This window comes from Gigantopelta aegis, chromosome 8 (assembly GCF_016097555.1).
Source record: "Gigantopelta aegis isolate Gae_Host chromosome 8, Gae_host_genome, whole genome shotgun sequence".
Taxonomy (NCBI): domain Eukaryota; kingdom Metazoa; phylum Mollusca; class Gastropoda; order Neomphalida; family Peltospiridae; genus Gigantopelta; species Gigantopelta aegis.
Window position 1 is genome coordinate 10728874 of NC_054706.1, and position 22177 is coordinate 10751050.

The 22177-nt window shown below is 35.8% G+C and overlaps 1 protein-coding gene across 2 annotated transcripts; it reads left to right on the forward strand.

Moving 5' to 3' along the window:
- The first annotated feature begins 1 nt into the window (after window position 1).
- LOC121379865 (40S ribosomal protein S24-like) lies at window positions 2-20678 on the forward strand. 2 transcript variants are annotated; one of them, XM_041508521.1, is made up of 6 exons: window positions 2-79; window positions 12927-12995; window positions 13872-14081; window positions 15519-15638; window positions 15947-15970; window positions 20619-20678. In XM_041508521.1, exons 1-5 carry the CDS (start codon window positions 77-79, stop codon window positions 15950-15952), a joined length of 408 nt encoding a protein of 135 aa, XP_041364455.1. In that variant the 5' UTR covers window positions 2-76; the 3' UTR covers window positions 15953-15970; window positions 20619-20678. The 2 variants fall into 2 exon arrangements, with proteins under 2 accessions (XP_041364455.1, XP_041364456.1); XM_041508522.1 differs by lacking the exon at window positions 15947-15970.
- Window positions 20679-22177: the final 1499 nt, after the last annotated feature.

Genomic DNA, 22177 nt, shown 5'->3' on the forward strand with positions numbered 1-22177 from the left:
CTTATGATGATTCGCTTATTTCCGGTATAAGTTGAATACGCACTTCCTTTTTCCGGTCGACCAAGCCAATAACAAAATGGTACTGAAATGTTAAGATATTTCCATCAATAAAAATCTACCACTTAAACAATATAATCTGCTATTGTTTATTGGGATTAACAACCTAGAAAACATTTTTATTATTGGAAATTAAATATTTTATTTTTAAAAAGTTTATTACGTATTAATGTTGCGTTTCGAAAATTGCTAGGCTATCATGGTCATGTGTGGCCCGAATACTCTAATCGAAAGAGAACAAGACGAATTCGGGTCGTTTCGCCCTTATTCCTATTCGCTCCCGAGTCGTTTCGCCATTATTCCCATTCGCCCCGAGTCATTTCGCCCTTAGAATGAGTCGTTTCGTCCTCCATATGAGTCGTTTCGCCCCTATGTATTGGGGTGGTCCGAAACAAAATGTGGACAACTACAATAAATGTATTTTTCGTTAGATTTTACCCACATTTTGTCCAGACAGAAATCTTGAAAAAAACAATGGCATGGGATTCCACATACAATATGATAACCATGTCACCTGTATCGACTTCGCTGATTTTGTGCCGGCTTCCATTTTGACTTTTTATGGAATATTCTACAAGAGGGGTGAAAGGATATGACTTAATCTAACAACCGTTGAATGTAACAACATGTTATGATATAAATGCAAATGTGATGACGTCATATTATTTTATTATTATTAATATTATTTGATTTTTTAAAGATACCACTAGAGATCATTGATTTTATATTAAATATTTTAGAGTCTTTCACCCCTCTTGAAGAGTATTCCATAAAAAACCAAAATGGCAGACAGCAGAAAACTGCATGTATTTTGCCCTAAACTGGCTGTAACGAGAACAGACATCGATATGTTACGGTCAGTTCAAGACTACCGTACACTGCAAACAGTCGTCTGTGGCGTTCTGGCGTTGGCGTTCATTGTCTGCCGTAGACCTGAAAATACAGTTAACTACATTAGTACAAGACCGGCCTCGGTGGCGTCGTGGCAGGCCATCGGTCTACAGGCTGGTAGGTACTGGGTTCGGATCCCAGTCGAGGCATGGGATTTTTAATCCAGATATCAACTCCAAACCCTGAGTGAGTGTTCCGCAAGGCTCAATGGGTAGGTGTAAACCACTTGCACCGACCAGTGATCCATAACGCCATCGGTCTACAGGCTGGTAGGTACTGGGTTCGGATCCCAGTCGAGGCATGGGATTTTTAATCCAGATACCGACTCCAAACCCCCGAGTGAGTGCTCCGCAAGGCTCAATGGGTAGGTGTAAACCACTTGCACCGACCAGTGATCCATAACTGGTTCAACAAAGGCCATGGTTTGTGCTATCCTGCCTGTGGGAAGCGCAAATAAAAGATCCCTTGCTGCCTGTCGAAAAAAAGAGTAGCCTATGTGGCGACAGCGGGTTTCCTCTTCAAAACAGTGTCAAAATGACCATATGTTTGACGTCCAATAGCCGATGATAAGATAAAAAATCAATGTGCTCTAGTGGCGTCGTTAAATAAAACAAACTTTACTTTTTTTTACATTAGTACATTAATAGTAATGAACGATACCCAAGGAGCAAAAATATTGGAACTTAAAGCCGCACACCCTATTGTCCGAACCAAATTGTTAACAACTACCAAAAATTACTCTCCTACCTTTAATTGCCGTTAGATTTCCTCCAAAGTTTGTCCAGACACAAATCGCAAAAAAAACACTACAAATATACAGATTCCACACACGAGACTGCAACGATGTCGCTGATATTGTCTTTGCTGAGATTGCATAGGGAAAAATACATGCAGTTTTCTGCCGTCTGCCATGTTGCTTGTTTATGGAATATTCTTCAAGAGGGGTGAAAGCCTCCAAAGTATGTGACACAATTAATATGAAATCGATGATCTCTAGTGGTATCATTAAAATAATAATAATAATAATAATAAAATAATATGACATCACGTTTGCTTTTATATCATAACATGTTATGACGTTGTTAGATTGAGTCCTATCCTTTCACCCCTCTTGAAGAATATTCCATAAAAAGTCAAAATGGCAGCTGATACAAAATTACATGCTTTTTTCCCTATGCGCTCTCAGCGAAGTCGATATAGGTGACATGGTTATCATCTGGTATGTGGAATCTGTGTCATTGTAATGGTTTTTTCAAGATTTGTGTCTGGACAAACTTTGGAGGAAATCTAACATCAATTAAAGGTAGGAGAGTAATTTTTCGTGGTTGTGAACAATTTGGTTCGGACAATAGTTCCATCCAGCGAAAATAAATTATAATTTGGTTAATCTACAAACCTGTAACACACTTAGATCACGTTTTTATCAAATGGAGTGAAAAAGCAGGTTTTATATCGATAAATACCATGGGAATCCCCATGTCCCAATTGTTTGAAATAATTTTGAAAGTTAGTATTCTGATGTCACCGGTAGAAGCACAACAATGCCTACGTCACGACAAATTTCACAGACTTGGGGTGCGTTCGTTTCACCTCTCCTGGACATGTTCTGTCCTGGTTGTATCCCCTCTCCAGATATTGTAAGACTTAGCAAAATTATTGGTTTTAAGGGTTTGTAACGTTTTGTATTGAGACATTTGTCTGAACTTTGTTACTGAAAACGTTCACGCACTGTGAAGAAAAATCTCACAAATGAACAACAACAAATCGGATGTTGATTGCGCGAACCGTGCACGAGAAAACAAACCGAACCAAAATGCTAACGGTCACGTGATATACCAACGTCTGTGACATTGAAATGGAAATATCCCCTCTAAAAATAGATTAAACCTCGCTTGCTTAACGTTTTTTTCTCGACAACACGTTTTGTGAAAAAATGCATTTCGTGGTTTTACAAACACAAGGATTACCAAAAAGCACTTCAGGTGAATGGAAATGTGTATTCTAAATAATAAAATGTAAGTAAAGTGCAATTTTATTTGTGAAAAATGGGGTTTAATAGCGAAAAAGTACGCCGTAATGGTTAACAAATAAACGTAACTAGGGTGTGTCCCTTTAATAATCGAAAAATAAAACTAAATGGCAAAATAAAAATAAAAATTAGCAAATGAATTTGTAAATTAAATAATTACATTTCTTCAATATTAAAATTCCCAACTGAAATTTCGGTGACATGTTCGGCCGGCTCTGGCGTTGGCGTTCATTGTCTGCCATAGACCTGAAAATACAGTTAATTACATTAGTACATTAATGAACGATACCCAAGGAGCAAAAATATGGGAACTTAATAATCGAAAAATAAAAGTAAATAGCAAAATTAAAATTAACAAATGAATTGTAAAAATATATAATAACATTTCTTCCACATTGTGGCTTTGTGGGGTTCAAAGAAGTCTAGTACTTTCGGCCACGGGAGAGGCGGTGCACACCTGACACATGAAATCCAACTCGACGAGGCCCTGTACCAATTGCCGGTAGACGTTTCTGTTGATACCTAATAAAATAAATTCTAAATAAAGACGTTTCTGTTACTGACAAACTACCTGAAATAAAAGAAAAATTGAAAACGTCAATGTTGATTGAAACATATTTTATTGTTTTTTAAAAAGAACAAATTATCAGTTATCCTTGGCAGCCAGTAAATTTACAACAATAGTAAACCACATGGATATAGTCGTTTTCTTGAAATTCAATTTTTCTAGCATGGAGACATGGATTTTTTAAAATATTAAATATATCTTCATATGTAATGGAAAAGATCTTAATACATTAAACATTCAATATGTAGTTACTATAGATCCAACATAAAGTTACTTACCGGTTCCACATATTCAGTGTTGCCACCTGTCACAAGCATCGCATTGTATCGCTTTGTGTCTTGGTCGAACAAGGCTGGAACAGGATACACATTGAGCTTCCATATCATGTAGAGTCGTTCGCAGAATTCAGATTGAGTGGGGAGTGGGAACTATTTTCTCGTGCCCCTATCCACAGAGGTTCAGGCACGCCCACTACGGATTTAGCCTCTGACTTCGCCAGTGACTAACTCCGGAGCAGGAGGGGGGGGGGGTAAGTTTGAAGTGGGCGGAATTTGGAAGAAAGCCATTTAGTACGGTCAGCGCGAGCGCGGACCAAATAGCAGACACTTCATAAAGCTTGAAGTACACCGAGTGGGAGCCGTGCTCTGATTGGCTGAATTTCGATTCCTCGGTGAAGCCTGTTTTTTACCTAAGTCTATGAAGAGTAACTGCATACCAAAACATGTCTGGACTCTAAAATTTAACCCAAAGTAGGTAAGACTGCTCAGCCAAAAGGTTTTAAGGTGATTTTGAGCAATTGAACGGGCGCCAAAGTAAAATGTGTTAGACTACTTATAAAAAAATAAACATAAGAATTTTGAACTGCTTCCAAAACGTTCTAACTAGCCCAAAAAAAGAGGTTGTTACTTACGGAGGTGAAGGATGTTGGCAAAGGGGAGGACGTCACGGTGTGCCGATGAAGTTGGAGGCGTCTAAATGCGGGATGCCCGGCCGGTAAGTGGATCCTGCTATCGACTTGGCTAATGCTCGATACTCTTTCCCGGCGATGATTTTGATGATTCGATGGAGGGTCGGGTTGTCCATTTCTGGGAGTAGCAGTGCTTGATTGTAGCTCCCACTCCGGCGTACGGTGAGACAGATTCCCTGGCCATCCCGCATTGTGACGGCGTGGACACAAAAGTCTCCCTCTGTCGGACTTGCTGGTAGCGGCATGAAGGCGCTGAGCTTCGGTTGTGTGAATAAGCTCCGCACGTCCTCGATGTTGGTTTTGACTAACTGGGAGTAGCGCGTTGGTAATTTGCCGGCCTTGAGTGACCACTGCTCCTCAGTTTCAACAACAACAGGCTTCGGCGGTTGCGTCGGGGGTCCTGGCTTGACTGGTTGGTCTCCTGGTGACGCAATCGCTTTCCGCTTGGCAACGGCTACCGATCGGGCCTGGGACTCGACTGCGGCACTCTTCCTAGGTGGAGATTGATATATTTGCCCAAGATCCACAGTATTTATAAGTTTCTTGTTTTTACAGTAATTACTCGTTATACTACAAAGATATATTTGTTTAATACCGATTCTATTCGAGATCAAGAAAAGGCCCAAAGAGGCCCAAATTCTAGTAATCACATAGGCTACTCATGCTAAGGATGACCTGCTAATTAAGCAGACAATCCCCTGCAAGGCTATATTGTACCAGGAGTAAATATCCCTTCAGATTCTTTTAACTGCTAATTAAGCAGATAATACCCTGCAAGATTCTCTTGTACTCTCAGTTTCTCTGAGCTGCTAAATAAACAAACAATAGACTCGCTCAATGATTACATCTGTGTGATTTTCTAAGGGGAACTCTTAGTTTGTACCCAAAACGAGTATATTCTCACAAAATCTTTAAAAAAACAAAAAACAAACCCACGCTTTATTTTAAAACATAGGCATTATTTTAACAAAAATGCCATATATAGCATACAACAAACATTTTTTTAAACATATCTTTTTAATGACTTTTTTAATGTAAACTGAAGCAAATGGACCTAATTAGAAGAAAAACACAAAATGTAATAATATTTCAGACTCGCTCTGTTTAAAAAAGCACAAAACACGCATTATTTTAATAACAAAATACGCATTATTTTAATAACAAGGACATTTTAATAACAAAATACGCATTATTTTAATAACAAGGACAACAACAATGCCATATATAGCATACAACAAGCATTTTTTAAATGTAAACAGAAGCAAATGCACCTTTTAATATTTCATCAGCATTTGCACCCCCACACCAAAGCACTTTATAACTAATATGTCCTATCGACAATATCATTGTGTAGGCTAGTCTTTGTACTTATTAATATAAAATACATCAGGCGTGAGGGGAGGGGTTATATTGCACATAATAACATATACATATAAATGGTGTTTATGGTTGATAAAGGGTTACAAATTGATAATCTATATCTGTAAACATGTAAACAAATTTATTCATCATTCACAAACATGAGGGCGAAACGACCCTGTATAGAGGGCGAAATGACCCGGTATGAGGGCGAAACGACACCGGGCGATCGGGAATAAGGGCGAAACGACCTGATACCGAACAAGACGGACATTTGGACAGTTATGATGCTTTCATTACCATCAGAGAATATTGTATATGAAAACAGCAATCTGTGCTTCCCAAATGGTAGTCTAGCATTCCCGCTGGGTAGGACTTTACTTTGGCACTGTCACGTATTATAAAGAACATAAATTATTAAATACATATTTATGATATTATAAATAGTTAGGGTTAGTGACAGTGTCAAAGGGAAGTCCTTCTCCTTTACATAGTAATCACTAATACGGGTTATAGACAACAGCCCCAAGCGAAAACCAAACCAAATTGGACAAAATGGAACTTTGTGCACAGGGCACGTTATGTCAATACTTTTCTTAACATGCACAGCAAGTTGCTTCCCTTTATCATCTGAGTCTATGTAGCATATTTAAAATGGCGGGGGACTTGACGGTTGTCATTGGACGATTTATTTTGTTAGTAATGACACAAGTACTTCAATCGGCATTTAGTTAGTACAGTCGGTTATACATTTGTGGTTTGTGTGTCCATTTGTTGCATTATTTCGGTTGAGAAACATGGTGCCACAAGTTTTGAACACCAGCTACATAATAGGGAATATAACAAGGTTCAGACGTAGAAGAACCACACATTCTACGTCCCTTCAGACAAACCGAACGTAGTGTTCGCTGAAATGGCAACAAATATTTTAAAATGTATGTCTAAAATGGAATAAGAATCATTACAAGTTGTGTGCTTGCCTGTTTTATCGTACACCAGATTGGACGCACGGCCCACCCTCTTTGCTAACCTTTCCTCCAAAGCTTTAAATTGTAAATAGTTTAAAGTTAATATTATTTTAAAATATACTGTAGACCAGCCAGACTGAAAAATGTGCCAACTAATGTAATTTACTAAGTTCACAGACTATTTTAAGTATCTCAGCAATGGAATGGATGTTCTGACCAGACATAATACAATGCATCAATCATTCAACTGGTCGTATATATTTTTTTAAAGTTCTGTTTTCACCAAAACATTGAGGAGCCATTATAGCCAAATTGTAACGAAATTGCACTATTTCCATTTTGGTAGTGATCTCACTAATACACACTACAAGAAGAAGCCTAACAGCACCTCCTTTCAATAATGTTCTGGTTGTGATCTCACTAATACACACTACAAGAAGAAACCTAACAGCACCTCCTTTCAATAATGTTCTGGTAGTGATCTCACTAATACACACTACAAGAAGAAACCTAACAGCACCTCCTTTCAATAATGTTCTGGTTAAATGTGTTTGGTAGGCACAGATTACACAGTTTTCATATACATTTAATAATTATTTTGTGACAGTAAGAGAGCATCATAACTGTCCAAATGTCCATCTTGCTTTCTCACGGTCAGAGTGCTAGGGCATGTGCAGGTGGAGTACTCTGCTGTTAGTGACCTAAAAGGACATTTGGACTGTCGGCTAGAATGTCCATCTATGTCTTGAACAACAGTTCTCTGGCTAAGAGATGATGGGGGTGGATGTGGCTTGATGACACAACTAGCTTTATCTCGTAAAAGTTGAATCCCACATGTAGAAAAGTTTCATTTGCTCATTTCTTTTAATCCAAATAAAAACTGGTGGAACTATCCCAGACAGGGTTAGAGGAGAAAGATAATGAAATACACTTTACAGTTTCCCAGTTAAAGGGGCAGTGAAGTCAAATAATGAGCCTTATGTGTTAGAAAGATGCATACCTGGACCATTAACTCAAACCGGTGGTTTAAGAAAAGAAAACCCCCTTATTTTAGAATTAATGAAAAAAACTTTATTATTCCTGCTAACTGGGGGCAGCTATTTTGGGTTTTTCTTCATTGCATCTGTTACTCTTATCTTGGAAGGGAAGTGATGTCAACTTCTGAATGCACCGTGTATAAAAAAAAACCCACCCAAAACTGTGGTTTACGACAAGACACTTCACTTTGATCAACCTGACTTGTACAACATAAATGTCCAGATAATATAATACTATTTAACTAAATATACATGTATATTTCAAACTGCATTAACAGAATGAATTGGGGTTATATTAATTTTTACTCCGAAAAAATCAAAAGAAAATATCCATACTATTAGGTCTATTTATAGGTTAGAGCAAAAACTACCACCCATGATAACCAGGGGTGCAGAAAGTACTCGCCCGCTCTGAAATGCAAGTAAACATTTGGCCAATGGTTCAAAAACGCAACTACCAGTCCGATGGGCGAGCTCTCTTTTTATGATTAACAGACTACTGAAACCGAGCCGGTCAAGTAAATTTTACTTGGTTCTAGTCTGGTGGGCTAGTGACATATTTTTTTTTTCTCCCCTGGATAACCAAGTGATACTTTTCTTTACTTTGGGACTACATAATTTGTTGACCTATGCAGGCCTTGACCGTAAGTTTTTTCAGTGGTAGCCCACCGGGGCTACCACGTTATAAATTCTAGTAGCCCTTAGTAAAAATTGGTAGCCCCATAAAGTTCTTTAAAAGAAAAGAGAAAAAAGAAAAATAATTTATTTTAATTTAAACGTTTTAGGGTGGGTTTTTGTAAATCATGAGCAAATGGACGAAACAAAACAACCGACTTGTTTGTATTTATTATTATTATTATTATTATTTATTGTTTTAGGCCTAATCGCGTAATGAAGGCTTACAAAATATTATTGAAACACTTCATACGGTTTTCACGAGTAGAACTCAGCTGTCTACTAATCGTACAATCTTCAGATCGATATTGCATATTTTAATACTTAAAATGGCTGCAACTACGTTCAATAGGTGTAATTTTGAAGAAACTTAACAAAACTTGCCTTTATTCCAAAACAATAGCGGTTTTTATTGATGACAATAAACTTGTAAATGCCGAAAGCCAATTATCCCAGATAGGGGATCGCCATGCGTGTTTGTGATATCACGTGACACGGTCAGATGTCATTTTCAGCGAGATTATCGCGCAAAGCGACAGCAAGAGAGATTTCATTAAAATTAATTTGTAAGAAAGATTAATATTTTTAACATTGAAAATATTCGTCAATTTATACATTTATTTAACATAGGTATAGATATTAATTTTGTAAACAATAATTTGACAATTTACATAGGTAGCCTTGAAGGAAATAAACCGCGATTGAATTATCTTTTAGTTTAGACTTCAGCTGCAGCAAATAGTCTTGATCATACAAAGCGTTTCTTATAAGTAGGCGTAAAAACAACGGGCCAGAAGCGGTCAAGCCCTTTATAAGGGCCCTATGGGCAACCTAGGGAGACGCCACAGCATCGTAAAGGTCTAAAATTAACGAGCTACTCTCGATTCACTAATATCAAAACCTATATTAGCTCGGCCATTTACCTTTCGACCGACCGTTCAAAATTGCGCCAAATTCCCTCAATCAAAATTGCGCACCCTTTTTCTCTTTGGCATTTAACTGCTCCATTCAAATTCCATAGCACCACCACCACCCCCACCCGCCTGCTACCGATTTGATCGGGCTGCTGGTGCTCCCTTGCACCTGCCAGTGCAGGCGGTCCCTCCTCTCCCCTCCCCCACCTTTCCTGTCATGGACGGAGGAGCCGGCCAAGGCCGGCTCTTGTGCCCACTACAGGCATGCGCTACAACAGCTTGTTCTGAATGTGTACGTAAAACCCTATGACATGACATGACATGATGGGCCGTGTTGTTGATTGTCGTAAAGGACTACGAATAGTTAACCCATGACCCAAATGAAAATTCCATGACCCATACGAACCTACCACTGGCAAATATACTCCTTTATTTCACTAAATCATATTGCGCAAGCGTCACCTGTGGGTCACACTAGGGGAGCAATTAACAGTTACAGGGACTCCTGACAGCACATGAAAGGTGGAATTTCAGACACGTCTTGTTGATTGTTGAATGACTGCACATGCCAAAACATTTGGTAGCCCGGCGGACTACCAGGGTTAGACAACTGGTAGTCCGCGTGAGAAATTGGTAGCCAAAACACCCCGGGCTACTGCTAAGGTCGAGCTCTGCCTATGCGTTTTAGATGGGACAGTCAACTTAAACAATGGTATTAGTATTACATGTACAGTATAACAAACCCTGTCAGTTGATAATGTCCATTGCCATTTTAAGGATGACAAGTTATTTGTTGCAGAATGTTTTAATTTTCTTTAGCAATATCAGGGTTGAAAATTAACATGAAAACCATGATCACCAGCAGGACCAGTTGAAAAAAAATCTCACTGGCCCTTCTCAAATTCCACTAGCCCTACAATTTTAATTTCACAGAGAAAATCAAAATTAGAATTTTCTTTGTTGAATTATAACCATGTGTATAGTCTGTTTGTGCCAAAAGGAAAATTATGAATTGGTTTGTAACTTCATAATGAATGAAGTTAAACTTCATATTAAAAAACATATTATTAAGTTCTAAACCCATACCAACCCAAATCACTTTTTTGAAAAATAAATACATTATAAATAAAAATATTTCTTTACAAATTACAATTAAATTATACAGATTAAATGTAAAAGATTAAAAGAAAAATGCTAGAACAGCCAATTTATGCAGCTTGACGTGCATTGTCTCTGAAGTAATCGATAATGCAGTACTTATTAAGAGACTAAAAGCTTAAAAGGTAGTACTGCGCATGTTTTAGTAAATTTAGTCTTGGAGTGGCAGTCCTCTGGATGAACTCTCCAGTAAAGGATTTCCTCATGAATGGCTGTCCTATAGACAACACACTAGATAAAGATTGATGGAATCATCCACTATTTTCCCAAATACCCATTGTGCAGAGATATGGCCCTGATCTTGTATTACAGTTTTGTTGTTCAGATTTACCTCGGATGTTCCATCAAGATTTAACACATGCAGTTTTATAAATATATTATTTTTTATTATTTAAACTGAGCTTCCAAAGTTATTTCAGATGGTATGGGTTTACAGTTTAATATATTACTACATTTTTATATGAATTTTATATTTGCATGTCAATTACTAGTAATTGACTTTTGGAATAATCCCTGTAGTAATGGGAAAATGTCATTGTTAGTGTGAATTAAAACTATTAGATAAATTTTGATTTTGTCCCAGAATAAAATACTAGTAAGCTAATTAAATAGGATTACTTTGTACCATAACGTTTAGTAACTAGATAATTACAGCGTATCCACTCCAGTCCATTCTATGTTTTGCATATACCATAGCTTGACACCCAATAGCCGATGTATTTTTCGTGCATTCATTCATTCATTCATTCATTTCAGTCCATTCCAATAAGCCGACAACTTGAAATTTTTTAAAAAAAAATTCAAGTTCTACAGTACGTAGAGCTATATTTGTTTACAGCCCCAGATAAAAATCATAGAAGCTGAGAATTAGTCTGGTCAGTCTGGCGCTGTCAACATACAGAACATGTTCAGTAATATTGTCTCCTGCCAGAATTGTAGTTCGCACCAGCTGTCTTTTGTCACATTGGTCATTCGATTCAGTTTTAGTGCGTTTCTTTTTTTTAACTGGTACCATACACGCCAGACTCTAAAATCAATGGTCGCCAACGGACTACTTTTATAAAATTCTTAGTTGCCCTTAGCTAATAAAGGTCGCCTATGGCGACCAGGCGACTGATAATTTTCGACCCTGCAATATGGTGACATGGGACCTGATCACTACATGATGCATCAGATTGGTAAAAAAAATGCATCACAATAACCTGTGCTGTTAATAATACTGGTAGGCCCTACTTATTCTTTTTGTGTCTAGAAGACTGCAATTGCTTGGTCTGATAATCTACCAAATATATAGAACATTGTGACACATGCCTGTTTCACCATTCCACAAAAATCAACATGATGCTACATTTTTTTCTTCAGTTCTAATCTAAGACTAATGCCTGATGTGATGCATTAAGTGTTGCTTAACAACCTGCTCATCAGATGCCACATTCAGTGGGATGGAACAAAATGGCTGTGCTGGTTGTATGTAACAGCCATCACATGATTACCATTTTAGAAATTAAATATACCAATATACTTGTTGATTTTAAGCAATAATGTGCTTTAAATATCATTGAATGTGCTTCCCAAAAGCCTTGCTTAGTAGTTCCTTTTAAATAAGGGACATAAACCAGTAGTAACCAGTGCTTGCCTGATGCACCATTGGTCTAGGATTAATTATTTGCTGCTAATAAGTGGCAGCAGCGAGCTTTCTCTAATTATTTTTGTTCTTGACCATGTTGGGTCATATACAGTATTTTAGAGTAATCAATAGTCGCACACATAAGGACAAACTGTAAAGTAAACGTGTTAGTATTACTGGAAAGCAATACAATAAAACAAATATTTACTTTACTAGTTGGTTCATATAGCACACTATTTGTTATTAATATCTACTGCTGAATTCATTTGCCAAGGCACATTTTAAAATATGAATAATTCAGTAACTAGTATGTATTAATTATGTGCTTGTGCTTAATCAAATAAATCCATCATTCCTTTTCAAAGTAAATATTATAATTGAAATATATCTTAAAATGTGTGTATCTGTGAGTGTATACATGTATGTATGAAACCCATATATATTCCAGAATGCATCTACATGTAAATGCAGATAAATTAAAAAACTATATTTATGGGGGAGCATTCCTTCTGAATCATCTGATCCCTTCCCTAGGATTTCCACCCCCTTCAGAGGCTCAATTTACATCTACTATTTTGCCAACCCTCTGAACTAAAGTCTTGAGGGGAAGAACTGCATGGATATTCTTCATTGATAACTTTATTTTAATTACATCCTTGAACTTTATATTTTTCAGAGCGAAGGTGCGGCCACGATCCGAACACGGAAGTTTATGACCAACCGCCTGCTATGCAGGAGGCAAATGGTAGGCAGCGTGAAATGGTTTTTAGTCCCCTACCGATCCAACTGGAGGGGACTATGTAGGTTTTATTTCCGTCTGTCCCACATGTTTTCCAGATGTTTTTGACTTTCATGATGATTTTCCATTTTTGTCGGAGTTATGGCCCTTGAACTTAGGAGATGTGAAAATTTGTTTTCCAGACTTTTTTTCAGAAGACCTTTAGATATTGAGCTGAGATTTTGTGTATAGGTTTATCACGTACTATTACAGATCAAGTTTGTCTGTCATGGTGATTTACCCAATTTTGACAGAGTTATGGCCCTTGAACTTAGGAGATGTGAAAATGTGTTTTTCGGATTTTTGCAATGCCTGGATATATCAACATGAAATTTTGTAATTAGCTTGATCATTTGTATATAGCTTTACAGATCAAGTTGAAGTTTCGTGGTGATTTACCCACTTTTCAGATTTATGGCCCTTGAATTTAGGGGACATGTATTGCTTTAGCAGTACTCTCAAAATGCTTGTTAATTTTGTATTGTGAACTAATTTTTCGAAGGTTAAAATGCCCAACACTTTTATCCAAAATAAACTAGTAAGCTTTGTATTAAGATGTAATCTGACCAGATGCTTATTTCCAGGCTAGACATCAGATATTAGAACATGCTAATAGTTTTGATTTGTTTTGTTTCTTAACATAGTGAGATTAAATATTACACACAAAAATTAAGTATTCCTACAAATTGGACATAACTTGACTGTTTTGAATAGGTGTTGTCCTTGTTTTTTGGTTTTTTCTTCTTTCATTGTCTGAATTTATTTATTCCCTGTACTGCAGTGGGTAGTATGTATTAAACCAGTTTCATTTGCACTGAAGAGAATACTTCCTCTTATTTTTAGGTTGTTGATGTTGTTCACCCAGGTAGGGCAACCGTTCCCAAGACGGAAATTCGCGAGAAGCTTGCAAGAATGTACAAGACGACTCCCGATGTCGTAGTTTGCTTTGGATTCCGAACGCAGTTTGGAGGTGGAAAGACAACAGGCTTTGGGCTTGTTTACGACACTTTAGACTTTGCCAAGAAATTTGAACCAAAGTACCGATTATCAAGGGTAAAAACAATTTTATTTATTTAAAAATAAAATATTTAAAGTTAATTTTTTTATCTTTTAAAGTAGACCAGGGCAGGACGTAGCTCAGTGGTAAAGTTACCTGTCCGATACTTGGTCGGTCTGAGATTGATCCCCATCGGTGGGTCCATGGGTTATTTCTCATTCCAGCCATATGTGCTATCCTATCTGGGATTGTGCATATAAAAGATTCCTTGCTACTAATTAATGGAAAAATGTAGCACGTTTTCTCTCAAGACTATATGTCAAAAATAACTAATCTTTGATATCCAGTAACCTATGATTAATAAATGATCTCTAGTGGTGTCGTTAAACAAAACATACTTTTAATTTGTTCAAAGTAGACCTTTTGACTTGTGTTTGTCATGTCAGTATATTGCATGGCTAACAATGAATAAGTTATTACTGATAAATTGCTACAGATTTCTGAAATGTACTACCTCGAAATACTTCCAAGGGAATTCATCGTTTCCTTTGTGTGTATGCAGTCATTGTTTTTAAAACCCCAAAGTAGCTGCTCATGGGGGCATGAAATCCATTTGCAATGTAGAAAAACAAGCAGGTAGGTAAAAGTTTACGACTGGCGTGTGTATGTATCAACGGTATGTGGTGTCCTGTCTAGGTGTGCATGTAAAAGATCCCTTGTTGTGATGGAAACGGGTTAACTCTAAAGACTACATGTCAGAAATACCAAATATTTAACATCTACTAGCTGATGATTAATTTAATCTGTGTGCTCTAGTGATGTCATTAATAAAAACAAACCTTTTACTGACCAGGTAAATATTTTTGTCTGTAATAGATATATTTCTTCTCATTTATTAAAAAAGGCTGTCATTTGTCTGGAATTGTATGGGTGTTTTCTTTTCATGGTTATCTGAGTGAATTTTCACACCTCTGTGTGTCCAACCAGAAGAAAAATAGTTTTGTCTCCATCTGTCTGTCAGTTCCACATATAAACCTGATATTGTATACATAGCTCTATTATGTAGAGTTACAGATAAAGTTTGACTTTTATGAACATTTACAGACTTTTGACAGAGTTATGGCTTTTACATTTATAAAATATGACAATTTTTTGAGCCTGGTATTATCAGCCTTGGTGGTGTCGTGGTTAAGCTATTGGACATAAGACTGGTAAGTGCTGGGATCACAGCCTGGTACCGGCTCCCTCCCAGAGCGAGTTTTAACAGCTTGATAGGTAGGTGTAAGACCACTACACCCTCTTCTCGCTCACTAACCACTAACAACTAACTCGCTGTCCAGGACAGACAGCCCAGATAGCTGAGATGTGTGCCCAAGACAGCGTGCTTGAACCTTAATTGGCTATAAACATGGAAATAAGTTGAAATGAAATGAGCCTGGTAGGGGGCATGTGTTACTTTAGCAGAACTCTGAGAATGCTTGTTGTTTTTATAGCAAGGATTATATGAAAAGGTGGCAAAGCCTGGAAGGAAGCAGAGGAAAGAAAGGAAAAACCGACAGAAGAAGGTTCGAGGTACAGCAAAGGCAAAGGTTGGAGCAGGAAAAGACAAAAAGGTGAATATTTATATATACTGTCTGTATAGAACATTCAGTCTTAAATTAACTTTTACTTTAAGTAATATGTGATTGGAAAACAGAAATGTTTAATTTGGTCTTTAAAATCTACTGTTATCAATAAGTACTCTAAGTTATTAATGCAAAAAATTTAATCGATTGTTTTTTGGTGGGGTTTTTTGCATGTACACAGCAGTTTTACTAAAACTGTGTTATACTAAAACTGTGTTAATTAAAAAATTATAATTAGATATTAAAATTCTTGAGAAGTTTTCGACATGTCTAGTGTATTTTTATTTATCCTACAGCGTTGAAGCAGTTTATTACAACAGGTATTCCCTCCACTTTGTTTACACTCTCAGGTCCATTCAACATACACAAAGCAATTTCTGTTTCCTTCTTGTTTTTTGAATGGGCCTGAATGTGTGTGTATGTGTGTGTAGTATTTCCACATCCTTTGTATTTGTTGATAATTAACCTTCATAAATAAGAGTGTTGCAGTATTTATAAGTAATATTGTAGCATGCATTGTGCTGTGTTGTATTAGACCTGCCTTGCAATTTAGCACAAAACCTGTGTGATTTTGTAGCCTTTTGTTGATTACATACTCAGCGTTTTTCCTAAGTACTTGCTGCACAGATTCAATTGACCACTTTATAAAACATTTTTGTCTGGCTCAAAACGTTTCCTTTAAAAAAAATTAAAAATCTATTTTGGAATTTTTATTGTTTGAGAGCAGAATTTTCTCAGTGAAGCTTTGACACAAAGCCACTGACCTTAGTAAAATAATATTGGGCAGTATAAATCATTTTTAATAATGATAGATTTTTGGGGTTTTGTTTACCCTTTCGTTACAAATTCTTACTTTTAAATTATCAATTTTGTCAAATCCAGTGTTTTTCTAGTTGTCCTGGTCTTTGTAGTAAATGCAGTGATACGTACCTTGGATAATTAGGTCAGTGACTTTAAGTGCCTGGTCAATCAATTTTGGAACACCTGCTTTAAAACTTATGGAAAACGCTGATACTTGTGTTTTGACAGTTAGGTTAAAAATAACAAATGTTGACAAAAAATATGATTGCCATCTTTTTACCTATCAACCAAATAAGGTTACCTTTTACTACTACTACTATAGCTAGCATATTTAATTATTGATATAAATGTCACTGAAAAATGGATAGTCTGAATTATCCACTTTACAGTGACATTTATATCAATAATTAAATATGCTAGCTATAGTAGTAGTAGTAGAAAAGGGTAACCTTGTTTGGTTGATAGGTAAAAAGATGGCAATCATATTTTATTCAGAGGACTTTTAAACTGAAACTAAACCATGCATCATGAGACATTTTTTTTAAATCAAAATAGTAAATTGTGAACATTCATGTCAGTTAAGGACAATGTTTCAAACTACTAATATTAAATGGGGGTTATATTTTAAAATATGCACTTTTTTCCTCTTTTGGGGGGGGGGGGGGGGGGGGGTGGGGTCTTAATTGCTGACCAGGGCTACTTACAATGAGGGATTACAACTAGTTCACTAGTTAGTGTAATATACCTTCTTCTTTTTTTTTTGGGGGGGGGGGGGGGGGGGGGGGTCTTATATTCAAACCTGAGCTACTTATAATGAGAGGTTACAAACAAATCTTAAGTTTTGTAGCAGGCTTCTATGTTTAGAAATAGAAAATCCATTGCTCTCCTAATGGTAATCACAAACAAGAAGTTTCAAAGGAGAGCATTTCCACAAATCTGTAAAATGTATTTCCTTCATAGTGAATTGATGAAAGGCGAGTTTGAAAACATCGTTATTTTATTTTAGCGATTGTCATCCTCTGTTCATCTGGCACACAAAGGCCCCAGTAGTAGTGTTAGTCATATAGTGTGTCACTTGATTATTGCACCAATGTAGTCTTAATTGTTTTATTTGCTCACATTAATTTAATAATTTACTTAGTTCTTTAAATTAGCATTTTTGTTCTTTTTGTACTTAACACTTTTGGAATTGTCAATTATTGAGATGTTGTTTGTTAATAGCTGTAACCCTTTTGCTAATCGATGTTCACTTAAAAATAACAAACTAACAAGAAATGTGTTTATTTACAATTCCATCTAACTAATAATGATGACTTGACATTGGTTAATGCAACAAAATAGTGCATATTATGTTAATATTGAAGTCTGAAGAAAAGAAAAAATATGAGAGTAGTAGTGTGATGCTTATTTCTTCGTTTTATCAATCCACTGCACTAAAATCAGTCTTTATGGTTTTATCAATCCACTGCACTAAAATCAGTCTTTATGGTTTGACTTGAGCAGTTGCTCTTGCTCATGTATGCTCATGCAAAACTATTCATGTGGGCGCAAAACTGCTTGCCTCATCACATACTGATGTAGCTAATTTATTTTACTCCGAATTACTGTGAATTTTGACACCAAGCGCAATGAACTACATAATTTCCTTAGAGCAGTTTATTGCTTGCAGCTGATTTTCAAACCATAATAACTGTTCAAACTTAATTCATCCCCTGCAATTCTCCAAGGCAGTCGGCGGCAATACCATGGAGCTTTCGATGGAGTTTTTAATTCTCCAAGGCACCTTTTTTGCTGTGCCCTATAAAAAAAACCCACATTCACAGCATCTTTTGCTGTGGCCCTTTCACTTAATTTCAGGCATTGTAATTTGATCCTCCAATTACTAAGTATAATTAGTATCCCTGTGTGTTGCCTCTGCTTTCTCGATATATTTACCTTTATCATCATTTAATACACCGCTAGTGCTAGATATATAGAAATGTTCATCTCTTTCAAAGTATTACCAGTTTATGCTTTTGAAAACAAAATATGCATATGTTTCCTTATTGCTGAAATAGTAGGTCTGATGATAACCAAATTTAGTTTTTATGATGTAGGATGGACATATTTAGAAACAGCATCCATGAATGATATTATTTCATTTAAATTTGAAATTTAGAAATGTTTTACATTTAATTTTGATATTTCAAATACTTTGAAAGTAACTGGAGTAGTACCTTTGTAACTTCAAATTTTGGGCATAATCTTCTATTATGTTATATAGTTTGCTACTACAAAACATTGATCTGGCTTTTTATTATTATTATTATCTTGTTCATAATATGTTTGTCTTGGTAATGAAACAAAGTATAAAATCAAAATAATGATAATTAAATTGTGAGAATAAATAATTGCATCATTTTATATGATTCTTGCATATATATACTTTTTACAGAAACTTATTTCACAATAATAAATGAATTTTGTTAACACATTTTCTACATTTATTTCATTACCTACTTTACTGTGCTCTTCACACAGGTACAATGTACTATGTAAAATATGAATGTTTAACGTACCTTACCTTGTTATCAGTGTTCATAAAGTGTCATGTTCAGTACTCAACAAGTATTTACATAGTAATTCATTTTTCATTTGTTTAAAACTTGATTTTCATACTTTACAAGTAACATTTAGTCTCACTGTCCTGGGCACACACACCCACTATTTGGGCTGTCTGTTCAGGACAGGGATTGATGGTTGAGGTTGGCGAGAGAAAAGTTGATGTAGTGGCTTTTCACATCCCCACTGGCTCTGGGTGGGAGCCAGTACTTGCCAGCCTTAAAGGCGTACTGTCACAGATTTAAGGACCTTATTTCTCTAAAAATGAATAATAAATAAAAATTACATTTAATTGTTGGAAACCAAATCTTGCTATTGCATCACCTTAACTGAACCATGATGGAGTGAAATCCATATCATCCCTCCCGGTAATTTTATTTTTTGAATTGTGGACCATTGCCATAATTAATTATTTTTTACAAAATGTCATTAATAAATGGAGTATGGTGGTTATGAAGATGGTTGAATAAAGTACATTTAGGGACAAATCAAATTATTTTTGTTCAGATAATACTTTGTTAGACCCTTAAATAGGTAAGTGGACTGTGACAGTATGCCTTTAAGTTTGATGATCAGACAGGGCTATTTCTAGCACTCGCCAAATTTGCCACTTGCAAATTTAAAAATAGTTCGTACACTTTATTTCAATTTGGCAAAATGATTTTTGTAATAATTGATATTTTGTTTAAAAGAAACTTGCTTTGTGCAATTTTTTTATTTTAATGTAAAATTTGGCAAAATGTCTTGATCAATCAATTTGTTGAGGGCGAATTTAGAAACGATGGCAACTTTTATTTCAATTTAGACAAATGATTTTTGTAATAATTGATATTTTGTTTTAAAATAACTTGCTTTCTGCAATATTTTAAGTTTAATGTACAATTTGGCAAAATGTCTTGCTCAGTCAGTTTGCCCTGATCAGAGGTGTAAAAATATATAATACATACATACATGTATCTCGCTATTTTGTCAGTCTGAATACAGAATTTGTACTAGTCCTGTCTATAGAAGCATGTTATTGTTACAAAACAAACTTCACTTGAAGAAATAATTTCCAATGACATCAGAATATTTTTTTATTCTCACATTTGATACTAATTAAAATGTTTGAAATAAGAGTAATTTAAGTATGTGATATAAAGTAAAAAAATTAAAATGAAAATTAAGCAAGATGACACAGTCAGTCAGAAAAAAATGGTTGGATTGTAACAGTGATGGTTATATTTTTTAACATGTCCATCAAAAAGCAGAGCACCCAATCAGCAAAACATATTCTAACATGCACATATCTATTAAAGTAATATGCAAACTGCACTGAAAGCTATGCACAAAATGGCTCACCGGATAATACATTATATAATCCCACTAACTATCTTGGGAAAGGTCATTAGTGTCTCTGAAATCAAGCGGACTAGTACTTACTATACTCTGATTACACTATACCACTGATGTCAGTACGTTGCCTCTGATGTCAGTACGTAAGTGATGTGTATTTTTGTACTTTCTTAATTTGTATGCATTTATATCTTTTATTAAATGTCTTTTTTTCTTCTTTTTCTTTTTCAGTAACCCAGATGGAAGATCATTTCTGTGGTTTTGTATTAAATTAAAACTATTGGGGAACTATACTTTTGTTTTCTCATTTGTCATTCATGTGGTGTTGATGTGACTCAAACGCCGTACTACAGAAGTGTAATATGTTCTGTGTGTAATTTTCTGAATGACCAGATTCCTTGGATTGGTGGCACCAGATGCTTGTACTTCTTGTTCATTCATTTGTTGGATTTGTTTAAAGGAAGACTAAGATTAGGCTTTTTGACATCTGTGTTCTATTTGTTTTACATGATTTTTTTTTTTATATAACATTTAAAAACAAATCATACTTAATTAAATATCAGTCAGTATACTGACACTTTCACTATTTAATAGATGCAGCCATTGTTTTAGCCTAGAATAACATACTGAATTTGCCAAACTGTTCTATTAAATACAAAATCTCAACTTACAGGTCACTTTTCTCAGTTTGACAGATTATCAATCCCAAAAAGCAGTTTCAAATAGGATATAGTTTTGAGAGAGAGAATGAAATGTTTTATTTAACGATGCACTCAACACATTTTATTTATGGTTATATGGCATCAGACATATGGTTATGGACCACACAGATATTGAGAGAGGAAACCTGCTGACGCCACTTCATCAGGCTTGCAAGCGGGCCCTTATTTTCCTAATTTTCTTATTTTTTGACAGCAGCCCTAATATTCCTTATTAAAGCTTCAAAATCCTAAAAAGCCCTAATTTTTTGGTGAAAATCCAAACTTTTCAAATTTTTTCATAAATGCAAGATAAAATAAGTGTTGGAATTAATTAAATCTAGCCTTAGTATACTTTCAGATAATGAATATGTTGACTTTCAGATAATGAATATGTTGAATTAATGTATTTCTCAGAAGACATCTTGGTGGTTATCGGCATCATATTCAGCATGGATTTGCACCATATCAGATTACTTTAATCTGGTTGTATTGATATGCTGAATATCGCTGTTGATGACCATTGGCATGATCTTCTGAGTTGGTAATTAGCTTTTGTATTTATGTTCTCCCTGGAGGTGAGTACAGAATGTTTTTGTTTTATATTGATTATTGAATTTCAGTCCTTATTTTTGTCCAAAAACTCCTAAAAATAGCCCTTATTTTTTAAGAATTTTGCCCTAAAAAAAGCCCTTATCTTTCACAAAATCTTGCTTGAAAGCCTGCTTCATGAGCTAATCTTTTTCGATAAGCAGCAAAGGTTCTTTTATATGCACAATCTCAGACAGGGTAGTACATACCACAGCTTTTGATATACTAGTCGTGGTGCACTGGTAGGAACCAGAAATAGCCCAATGGGCCCACTGACGAGGATCGATCCCAGACCAACCGCACATGGAACGAGCACTTTACCACTGGGCTTGGTCCCGCCCCTGGGAGAGAGTGAGCTAGTGTCAAAGCGACCATCATGGTTATTTCGTATAGGATGATGTGCTGCATCATATTCCATTGAAGGTCAGCTTTGAAAAGTGTATCACCAGAGGTAATTGAAGGTCAAAGGTACAAATTTGAAGAAAATTGTCAATTTTAATT

What these genes read in the sequence shown, in the direction of transcription:
- LOC121379865 (XM_041508521.1), top strand. An exon ending in TGCTATGCAGGAGGCAAATG is followed by an intron (nt 12,996 to 13,871) that starts GTAGGCAGCGTG and finishes TCTTATTTTTAG; the next exon opens with GTTGTTGATGTTGTTCACCC. An exon ending in CAAAGTACCGATTATCAAGG is followed by an intron (nt 14,082 to 15,518) that starts GTAAAAACAATT and finishes TTGTTTTTATAG; the next exon opens with CAAGGATTATATGAAAAGGT.